The sequence below is a fragment of the Asparagus officinalis genome, chromosome 8 (assembly GCF_001876935.1).
Source record: "Asparagus officinalis chromosome 8, Aspof.V1, whole genome shotgun sequence".
NCBI lineage: Eukaryota > Viridiplantae > Streptophyta > Magnoliopsida > Asparagales > Asparagaceae > Asparagus > Asparagus officinalis.
The window spans coordinates 124,565,604-124,577,710 of record NC_033801.1 but is presented as its reverse complement, the minus strand read 5'-3'; the positions used below and the strand labels follow the sequence as shown (position 1 = coordinate 124,577,710).

Here is a 12,107-nt window from a genome sequence, read left to right as displayed (position 1 = left end):
GTACACCCTCATAACCATCCATCTTTTTTTGCAAATTACCCCCATATGTACATATTTGCAGTTCTACCCGTAGTCCTGCCTCACGGAGCTAAAATAACCAAAAAAATGGATTGGGAAAAGTACTAACAGATAATGAGTATCTTCGAAATACACCTTAAGGTGATATTTTAGCTCAATGCACTAAAAAGGGGATAAATCTGTAAGGGCCCGTTTGGATGCAATTTTTGGAGGGTGAAAGTCTGCAAAAGTTCTGAAAAAGGTTTTCGCTCTCCAAATAATGCAAACAAACGGACCCTAAATATCTAGATTCGGAAAGTAAAATTGTTTACATAGATGAATTGGGAGATAAACTTGTGCACAAACACCTAAATAAAACTTCAAAGAGATTGTTTCATGGGTAGAAACTTCAGAGAGAGAGAGAGAGATAGAGGGAGGGAGGGAGAGAATGCAATATCACTTCTTTCTAGTTTCATTTCTTCCTTTAAACTTTTGTCACCTCCTACAATAGAGAAATAAACAGTGTACACATGTGAGAGAATTTATAGTACTTGTATTTATACATCATCATCATCATCATCATCGTCATGAGCCCTCATCTTCTTCTCAAAGAGTGGTCCCTACCCTCGGCTCATCTTCCCTTTTCAGTCGGAAATCTTTGGCCTTTTCCTCTGTCCTCTCTCGCATTCACTCCTTTCAAGTTTCTGTATCTTGCTGGTTGTTGGCAGGTCGGTCCCTAATAATAGTACCTAGCTAGTAATAACTAGTAACAATATTAATACTTCTAGTAACTTGGTAAAATATTCACTTATATAGAGTCAAGAAGAAAATATGCACTTCTTCCTTCCTTTCTTTCTTATATGACAACAGGGGCTTCTCTATGGCTAGACATTAGATATTGAGGGGGGTAAAAAAGAACTACTATAAGCCTAAGGGGGGTATAGCTACAATTTCTCCTTTCTTCCTACCTTTTAAACTTTCTTCTTTCATTCTTTTCTTTCTTTCCTGCACAAAGTAATTACAATGAGAATGGTATTAGTAATATATAGGTTAGAAAATTGAATTGAGAATCAATTGACTGCAGGAATAATGTTCAAGTTTTCTTACTAGAAATTGAGAAGGCTAGCATCACTCTTTACAGTCCAACAGCTCCATGATCAGATGACAACCTGACAAACAAATGTTTCTCATCAATCTAATTTTAAAAAAAAACATTTCTCATCATCTTTGGCATTAAAATACTTAAGACTGAAAAAGAGCATCTTTTTCATATAGTACATTAGGACTGTACCATGTTGTAATCTATCGATTATGATCTGGATATATTGATAATCTAGACTATAGTGGTCTGTATGTCTGCCACATTAGTCGCCCTCCAAATATATTTCGAAGAAAAGCTTCTAATTTGTAGAAAATACTCATGCAAAGGAACACCCTCATTAGTTTTCCTCCAATAATCTTTCCATCATTTTATGTAAGGAAAATATTGGAATAGAGAAATATGGCATCATATGAATACTACATAACCACCCCAACTGTCAAGGATTTTAAAAGAAACATTATGTGAAAAAGCAAGGAACTTTTTACTATAGTTTCCATTTTTGAATCCATTGTCACAGTACCTTGGTGTTTGGAAGAAGCAAGACTTGAAGGAAGCTACATCAAGAGTGGAGGGAACAAGGTTGCTGGCATTGCCGTTGCCATTGCCGTTGCTGTGAGCTGGAACTGAAGAGAAAGCCGAAGCAGCGGAGAATGGATCCCCAGCAAATAAGGAAGAAGCTTTGGTCGGTGATGCAAAAGGACTATCAGGCAAATTATGCTCCACGCTGCCCAAAACAAGGAAATTAGCAATGATGGATAAATTATATTGTAGTGTAAAACCAGTACATTTTCATAGATTTGTTGAGGGAAAAGAGGGATTTTTTTTTAAAAAAAAAAGAAAGGAAAAAGAAGAAGAAGAAGCAAGTCTTAGATGAGTGATGGATGATTCTAATGAAACTACTGAATATGAGAAATATTAGGGGTTTTTTAATAATAATTTGGAGAATATTTGTATCATGTTTATGGTAAAACAAAACTCATTTACAATTTATCAAACTCCACAAAAAAACTTGTAAACAATAGTGCTAATGCAAAAGTCATGTGATGTCATTTTTTATATATTTCAACATTATCTATGCATAACGAAGATCATGATTGGTGAGGAAACTTTAGTAAAATGTAATAAACTGACAATGAATCCTGCTAGACAAAGGCTTTTTTGTAATATACTTTTCTCCATAATTAACCACATAGTATAAGAAAAGTTGGAAACAAAAAGGAATAGCCTCATTTGACCAACCAAAAGAAAGAGTAACAAAGACACTTTTATTTCCCCTTTTGCTTTCCAATGAGTGCACAAATTCATCCCTTTTTTTTCCTTATTAGTAGCTTTTAAAAGCATTTACTAGTGCCTATAAGTGGTCAAATTTAAAAGTATTTTCTCAAGCTTTTAATTTTATTTAATTAATTAATTCATTACCTTTCTTGGAAATCACTATCTTCATTGGGGCTACCAGATTCCTCCTTATCATCAGCTGCATTGACTGCCTTCAGCTGCTGCTGCTCTCCACCAGAGGAAACAAAACTTGGGCTCTTGTCTGAAAACAGCAAAAATCAAAATGAGGGGAGAAGGTTTCAAAAAAAAAAAAAATTCAAAAAGGAAATCAAATCATTAAATACTTGCCTTCAGTTGGAGATTCTTCAGAGCTCCTGTCATTAGAAGGGGCAGTTGTGATTGTTGTTGGGCTTGAAATGGCTGGGCTTCTGTTCTTGAAATCTAGCAGCTGCAGGCCCATAAACCTCCTCCCTTGCATTTCTATTGCTTGCTGCAGCTCGAATGCTTGCTGCTCCTCTTCCAGTTTTCTCCTTAAAAGGATTTCTTGACTGCTGTTTGCATTGTTGTACATAAATCTCGCTCCTGATATAAAAGCAGTAATTTCAGTAAAAAAAAACTAAAAACAAAAAAATTGGGAAATGGGTATCTTCAGCTTCTTCTCAAATTACCCATTTTGGAAAAATAAATAAGGGAAAAAAATCAAAAAATGAAAATGGGTATCGACAGTTCCTCACCAAGATCAAATGGGTCTCTGGAATCTAAACCAGTAGGAGTAGTACACCCAGAAAAATCCCCTCTTTCACCCTGCTGCTGCTTTCTGAAGGGAATGAACAAAAAAAAAAGCAAACTTTTCAGGATTTTACAGAAAAAGAGCAGATTTTGACCAGAGCAAGTAAGAAGAAAGAAATTAGAGAGAGTTGCCTGTACTTGTCGGGGACTTTTCCTTTCTCTTTATAAGGCTTCACCAAAACTCTAGCATCACAAACAAAATGAGGGTTCCCCTTTGCCAAGATCAACTTCACAGTCTCAGGATACACAAAAGTCACAAACCCAAACATTCTCTTTTGCTGATAAGGGATCCTCACATCCTGAACTGGCCCATAAATACTAAAAAAAGACACAAACCCAAATCAATTTTAACCCCAAACAACAACAAAAAGTTCAAACAAAAAAAAAGTTTTTATTTTTTCCCATTTACCTGAAATAAATTGGAGACATCCTCTTCTCTGAAAGTGCTATCAGCAGGAAAAGTGAGATAAATCTGCCTCGACGCAGGGTTCACCATCCAGCGAACTCGCTCTCCGGTCGATCCTCGCCGGCCGCAATGAACCTGCTCTCGTCTCCGGCGAGCATCAGAGCCGCCGCCGCCGCCGCCGCAGCCGCCCTGAAAATCAAAGTGAACCGTCGAATAAATCCACGAACTAACGCCAGTACCGTCAGAAGCTTAAAAAAGCCGGCCGGCTGCTACCGTTTCACCTACCTCTGGTTCATGGGCGACGACGGGGGAATTCGGCAAGCTTCCGAGGGGGGGTACGAAACCGGCGGCGGCGAGGCGGCGGCGCTGCTCGTCGAATGGCGGCGTCGAGCTTGTCCTCGTTGAGGCGTGAGGAACCTGCAGCTGCTGCCGTTCTTGCAGAACCCGTGCGAAGTAGAGGCAGGGCTTCCACCCGAAGCCGGGCTCCGGCGACGAGAGGCCGTGTCGCCGCCTCGCCGCCGTAGGAGTAGTCCGGCGGAGCTGGGGGTCCCAGCGGACGTCCAGGCCGAGGTCTGGGGGGAAGTCGTCGGCGTGCCGCGGGGGGCGCCCAGGAGGGGGCAGGGGGATGGAGAGGGGAGGGAGGGCCCACTTGGGGCGGGGGAGGGAGGCGAGGTCGAGGCGGGCCTTGAGGATGAGGGAGCGAGGAGGGATTCCGGGCCGAAGGCGAGGCGGATCATTCCTTGTCGGCGTGGTCTGGAGCAGGAGGAGGCCCATGATCTTGGCCGGCGTGGGTCGGGTCCAGGGCCTGGATCCTGGAGAACACCACCCGAGTCGCCTCGTAAGCGTCCATTTCGATTTGAGAAGAGCGAGCGAGCGCAAGCGAGCGGAGAGAGAGGAAAGGGAAGCGACTCTTCCTCCTCCTCCCCTTCTTTTTTATTCTCTCTCTCTCTCTCTCTCTCTCTCTACACTTTTATTTATTTTCTTTTCTTTTGAAATAACTATTTTGTGTATTTGGAAAGGGAGGAAGCAAAAAGGAAAGGGAAAGGGCGAGCAAGGAAAGCGAGGAATTTGTGAGGGCCGGGTATTAAAAGAACGGAGAGGGTGAAGACAAAGGGAGGGCAAAACCCTAATTGTTTCTCTCTCTCTCTCGCTTGATTTTTTTTTTTTTTTTTTTTGGGAAGACAAAGGGAGGGCAAAACCCTAATTGTTTCTCTCTCTCTCTCGCTTGATTTTTTTTTTTTTTTGGGTCATTCGCTTCTCTTTGTTTATACCCTCCGTTGGCCTCGAGTTGCTACTTCGTAACGTGCTTCAGTTCTCGAGAAGTTATGAGTTGATTGGATTAATGATAATATGCTATAGAGCTATATAACCCTTTCAGCCCTAATTACAGCGGGGTGCATGGCATGATTTTGGATATTTTAAGTATGTTATCAATCATCAATTTCAATCCAAGCTTCAATATTTAAATGTAAGTTCTATTAAAAATTTTGAAGGCATCTAAGTTCACATTTTTTTTAATGATTTTAGGGTGTTTAGGTGCTGCCAGAGGAGAAACTCAAAGTCTATCAGTGAGCTAAGAAACTTTACTCTACTTTCCTATGAAGCCCTAGAATATTTATCTTATTTCTATCTATTTGAGTCCTAAAGTTTTTTTTTACTTTCATTCTATTTAGCTCTTACGAGGGTTTAACATAACTATAGAAGGGCATGGTAGTTTTATTAAAAAATTTGTTGGAGGGAAGAGGATTATTACTATAAATTAGCTAAGGGGAATTTTTTTTCAATAATTCCTTCATAAGGTTTGGCTAAAGGTGAAAAATCTCATTAAGCCTTCATCAAGGTTTACACATGCTTTTCATCTTCCAATAAAATTTTTTTTTAAAACTTTCTTTTCACAATGTTCCGGTTCTGGTCTAACTGAAAACAGTACTTTGGCATTTGGGGCTGTAAACCACCATGGCGACTAAGTAGAACGGAAATAAAATCTTTAAGGGCTTAACACAATGAAATAAGAGATTGAAAGCTAGCTTCTTAGAAAAGTAGGATAAATTTTAATGAGCTTAATAAATTAAAATGGGAGTTTAAGGACTTATTAGAAAAGTAAAGCGTAGGGGCTAGGGGTGTTAACGGAGCGGATACGGCTCGGATATGACACTTACCATATCCATATCCGCTTACCCATCTCGGATACGGATACGGATACGGATATACGTCGGTAAGAAAAAATCATATCCATATCCGCGAAAATCGGATACGGTTACGGATATGTACGCGGATATATAAACGGATATGCATGCAGATACAAAAAGGATATGAGAAAACTAGATAGTATTCAGAAAAATATAGTCATGTGATACAAAAAGAGTTCGTTAATATGTTTATTATGATTGAAAAGTTAAGATTAGACATCTTGATCATCAAAATTAACCACAAATCCATAATCTAAGAATCGAAACTATCGTAAGAGTATTACCAATATGTATTCGGATATTTTTGGATACGGATACGGATATTTCACTACAAAACCATATCCGTAACCATATCCTATCGGTAATTGATTTGAGTAACCATATTCGTATCCTAACGGATACGGTTACAGATATTTCCTCGGATACGGATACGGTTCCATATTCGTATCCTAACGGATACGGTTACAGATATTTCCTCGGATACGGATACGGTTTGGCACCCCTAGTAGGGGCTTATTGGGCTTTGAGCTCACCAAGCGAGTGAGGGTATATAAATGCAAGTTTTAAAAACTTTAGCATATATAAATGTCGGCACGTATAAGTGAGGGTATATAAGTGCGAAGTAGGTGAAACTATAGAACATTTAAATGCAACTAAGCCTTAATGTATATTATGTTTTAATGGTTTTTTTTCTTGCAAACGTCAGTAAATATTGATACAGCCACGTGAAGAGAGAGAATAACATCATGTTCCCTAGAACTCAAGACTATATTATAAAAAGGGGACATTCAAATCAAATCCAAGCTCAATTTGGTGTTTGTTTCATTCTAGCTTTTTCGCCATCTCTTGTCATTTTAGCATCTCGATCCAGAGAGAGAGAGAGAGAGATTCTGATCTACTTCACTGAAATAGATGAAATGATGGAATAGGAGAGAGAAAAAGAGAAATAATAGAAGAGGGAGGGAAGAGAAAGTGAACGTCCCCTCAATCACAATCTCTTTCCGTTGCTTCATCACGAACGAAATCCACGGGAACTTTGGAGCTGTGCTGGCCCATACATAGCCAAAATCATTTCCTTCGAAGAAAGAAGTTAATTCTAATTAATGCTACCGTTTGTTACCACATTCAAAAGTTGACGATGCAAATAGATGCTTATAATATTTGATGATGAGCAGAGAATTAATGGTTGATAATTAAACCAGCTTCTATACTTCATCATCAACTGCTCTCGTTCGAGAAATTGAAACTCTATCAAAGAGGTGTTTTCTATGGTGGCATGTCTCCGAAATTCAAAACATTAGACATCAATAGTTAGTAGCTAGCTAGCAGACAACACACACAACTTCTCTGTAAATGCATTTGTAGTTAAAATTTGCACATCTTATGTATATTGAAGCCAGGATGCAATCCTGTGCGGTCCGAACCCAAATACTAGAACAGTCTTATGCCGGCGTCTGACGTCGACACTCTTCAACCAGTGCCCGTGTAGGCACGATCAGCACTCTTCAACCAGTGCACTTACTATTAGGGGTAGAAGCGAATCAAATGTTTAACAAATAGTGCGGTAGTTATTCGCTTTAGGTATTCGGGACATATTCGATTTGATAGTTCATATAACAGTAGGTTGTTTTTAGTATTTGGTTCATATATAAATAGAATATAACTACGTGTATATTCAATTCGTTGGTTTAGTAAACTATTCATATATGTATATGTATACAAATACATGTATATGTATACATATACATGTATATGTATATATATATCTACACACACACACACACACACACACACATATATATATAAAAGTGAATCTAAGGTGACACCCTAGGCTCCCACCTAAGGACGCGGCCTAAAATCACATCATTCCCTAATATTTTTTTACGATCCGCTCCGTTGAACTTGATCTACACTTTCTTAAACTCATACATACCAATTTTGGGGTGAAGCCGTTGTGTTTTAACCATTCGTTGAGTCGTCCAAAAAGTTCTATTCATTCGAAACCGTTAAAATTGCGGCGAGTGGATGAAGGGTCAAAACACGACGGGTTCACCCCAAAATTGGTGTGTTTAGGTTTAAGAACGTGTAAATCAAGTTTAACGGAGCGGATCGTAAAAAAATTTAGGGAATGATGTGATTTTAGGCCGCGTCCTTAGGTGGGAGCCTAGGGTGTCACCTTAGATTCACTTTTCCCATATATATATATATATATATGTATATGTATATATATACATATATATGTATATGTACATATACATATGTATACATTACACTATGATATCATATGTATTTCGCCGCGCGGCCGCGCGCGCGCAGCCGCGCGCGGACACACACACCATATATATTATATATATATATATAATATATATATATATATATATATATAGTATAAATTATATAATATATAATATATATATATATAATATATATTAGTATTAATGGTATCCATATAGTCATATGAGCAGGGATTACCTCATTATACAATGATGTTGCAAACTCCCACCAAATGAATAAAGTAGGAGAGAGAATCACCTCCATAAATACACCTGTGGAGATTGTGCACATCATTGTATATGAAGAGAATCCTCTATATGATATAGATACCCATTAATCTCTCTACTCTCCTGTCTATAAGATGTATATATAATATATATAATATATATTATAAATATATATATATATATATATATATATAATATATATATAATATATATATAATATATATATATATATATATTATAATATATATATAATTATTATAAAAACACATAGCACTACAAAATTTAGTTTAGAACTAATTTTTCAAAACCGCCACTGAATTTTTTTTTTTTTTTCCCACCACCCAAACCGACTGTTTTTTTTTTTATTTATCAAAACCGACCCGGTTTTGTGATTAGCAGGTTAATGACTATCCTAAATAGTCGGGGTTGCCAACCCCGACTATTTAGGAGGGGGTTAAACCCTAATTAAAGGGTGATTAGCATGTTAATCACTATCCTAAATAGTCGGGGTTGCCAACCCCGACTATTTAAGATAGTGATTAGCCTGCTAATCACAAAACCGGGTCGATTTTGATAAATAAAAAAAAAAACAGTCGGTTTTGGAAAAAAAAAAAAAAATCAGGCGGTTTTGAAAAATTGTTCTTTTAGTTTATTATGGTTTCTATGTGTTATGGTGTTCCCATTTGAAAAACGGACAAACGTACTTCTACATGCAATGCCCCAATCAACTTAGCGACCCAGACCCAGCAAGGATTCCGACTTAGCCGATTAGTTGAGTCAATATTCCTTCATGTCGACTCGAAAGGCGGTACGAGTCGACCCTCTTGTCGAAGGTGAATCGTTAGTAGTCCACTCGACCATTTGTTCAACGCCTCGTGAAGATGACTCGAAAGACGTTACTTCTTGGTGAAATTAAAGGACTATTTTCACTTCGAGCTTCTCTCTCTAGCAACATGTCAACATCGCATTTAATGCATGACAGACGCATCATATCTCTAGCCACAATAGCCTTTATGACTCATCGGACCACGTGGGGGCACCGTCATGCCACCACTCACTTCTCATTCAATGTTAAAGTGATCCTTCCCCAATAACCAGTCGACACGCCAGCCTGCACTTCGCCACCACCTCTCAGTACTCGGTCGAAGTGACCAATCTACCCATATACCTTTGGTATATATACATGTACTATTTCAATTTGGGAGGGGGCCTGTTTTCTAATTCTGATCAAAATTCTCTAAATTTGTAAATCATACCGCGCGCGCACACACACAAGGGCTCTCATAATTCTTATTTTATCTCACTCAAGTTCATCAGCTAACTTGATTGTCGGAGGTATAACGGGGGAACCAAACCCCGTTCTCTCACGAATTTCTACACGTGCATATTTTTCAGACACCCAACTCAAGAACCATATATAAAGTAAGGGAAGAAAGCAGTCCATCATTAATCCTAAACAAACTCGTTCAAACGCGGATACATATTGACTGTGTGATCACCTAACATCAACACTACGCATCTCAAATGTTTTTTTACACATACAACTCATATAAGTAAATTTTTATTTGTGAATATTACATTTATCACCAGGTTGTATATTCATTGGCTGTATTATGTTTGGTTGCATTATAGGATTAGAATAGGATAACAAATGCTTATCGAATATTTACTGAGTATGAAATGAATAATTCACAAAAGACTACATAGAAACTGTTGACGAATATTCACAAATAGTTGTCAAATATTCGAATATCAATCAAAACAAATTTTGAACACGCATTCCCTATTTGTTTCAAATTTGAATACTAATTCAAATAGCCGAATATGAATCAAATACGAATACCATGGTGTTCGATTCGAATTCGGTTCGTTTCCACCCAGCGTATTATGATTTATAAGCGCTAGCAGTATAGCATTAAGCTTATAAAACAACTTTTTTCATATGACATTTGATTGCCTAAAGCGATTTATATGAATATATATACGAACATCAATATCTTCATTATCATTTCGTTTTTTAAGTTCTGGTATTTTGGTCTCATCACGTGGTTCAACGACAATTAATTAGGCAATTTTATTTGCGTTTCTTGTATTCACATTGGTATACCGAACGTAACAAAATCACAACATTGCCACTTCGAAATTAATTTTTTTACAATGGAGAGTAAAATTTTGAGTATATAGTGGTGTAGCACATGGGAAGGGGAGGTGATCCGACCGCATGCATGGGGACGTGGGGCAGCGTGGACCTGAGCGGGACTGCTCAGCTTTTAATTTGTTTTTGTTGTTGTTTGTGTTTGTTGCTCTTCCGTTGAGTTGGCACGTGGGGTGGCCAATTCATGAGGTGTTCACCAAATCCCCTACTATGAAGAGCAAGAGAGAACAAAGGAGGGGAAAAGAGGAGAGTGGAGCTTTTAGCTGGCTAATGAGCACTAAAATATCTTACTTTATCCTACTATTTTTGTGTTAGCAACGCAGCGGAAAAATAATATTCACAAATTGGTAATAAAAAGAAAGAATATCAAAGAAACAATCACTACAGAGACATATATCATATATAGCATGTATGGATTTTTTTCTACAACACCAAAAATATAAAAAACATCCTCACTATATATATAAGCAGTAAATTCAAATTTTATTTGGGGGCACAGTCACTGGCTCATGATATCTACCCCTTGGTTTTTAGCTAAACTGGCAACCGATTTGAAATTTAAATTTGCATGAAGATTGAAGACCAATGCCACTCCCTTTGATCATGGGAGATGACCTTTTAAGCATGCAAATTTGTGGGTGGGGCCCATCAATTGCAACGTCAATTGGATATATTTGTTTTGTTTGAGGGAGAGAGACCACTTAATTTGTTAGCGGATCCCGACAACTATTTTTAGCTTCTTAGAAGACAAATAAAATTATAAGATTTTTAAGTATTATTGCCTTACTAGTTGTAGATCATAATCACTTTTCTTGCCTTAGGTAGTTGGCTCTTAAATCCCTTGTTATGACATTAATTAAAACAGCCCACTCACTTGTCAAATTGACTAGTGAAGGATAGAGACTTGTAGAGGAGTAGAGTTGAAAGGTGAGCACTTTTTATGTTGGGTACTTATTATGGAAATGGAATACATGTGTTTATTGGCCTTATGGGCAATTAATGGACTTTTCCTTTTCTTAATTAATGGTAAAAATATCCTAAACATGCATGTAGGTGTTAGCATTTAAATATGTTGTAGGTCATCAATTATACATGATCTGCTATCCTGGTTTTTAAAAATACAGTTTATGTGTTGAAATCTAAAAGACAAAATGTATGTGGACATTACTTTGTATGTGGACTATTAACTTGGTGTCTTTTCATTAGCCCAATGTCCTTTTATCTTCTATCATGTATCTATAAATTGTACCATGTATGGAAATGGATGAAGTGAAATAAAAATTACAATTTCTCTTCTTCTCTTGTCTCTTGTCTATTGTTTTCATTTCTTTAGTATATTACAATACGTTATTAGCACGAGTGGCTCTAGCCGGTTCGTGATCATCGGTTCGTAGTAATAGATTTTTAGGTGTACATCTTCTGCAAGGTAATAATACATTCGGCCTTTGTCTATTTTTACATAGTATCAAGCTTTCCGTCGAATGATTATGATTATGTCCAGTATGATATGCAATTCTTTGGTTTGTTTTTATACGAATCATGTGATGATAATATATTTTTTGAGTTGTCCTTTTATAAACACACAAACATGCATGTTGGTCTTATTATGAATACAATCTCTTTTCATCTTGTAAAAATAAATAAACAAACATTCACTTTTTGTTTGTTTATATATATATAGAATCTCCCCCTT

General features: G+C 37.4%; 1 protein-coding gene across 1 annotated transcript; it reads right to left on the bottom strand.

Annotated features, from left to right (window-relative positions):
* Positions 442-3,890, bottom strand: LOC109851327 (zinc finger CCCH domain-containing protein 53-like). Its single transcript, XM_020421401.1, is given in 10 exon segments — positions 442-1,002; positions 1,105-1,166; positions 1,620-1,823; positions 2,519-2,636; positions 2,723-2,956; positions 3,109-3,191; positions 3,296-3,490; positions 3,583-3,661; positions 3,664-3,758; positions 3,855-3,890. Coding segments are annotated over 9 exon segments (1,053 nt in total). The 5' UTR covers positions 3,866-3,890; the 3' UTR covers positions 442-1,002; positions 1,105-1,132.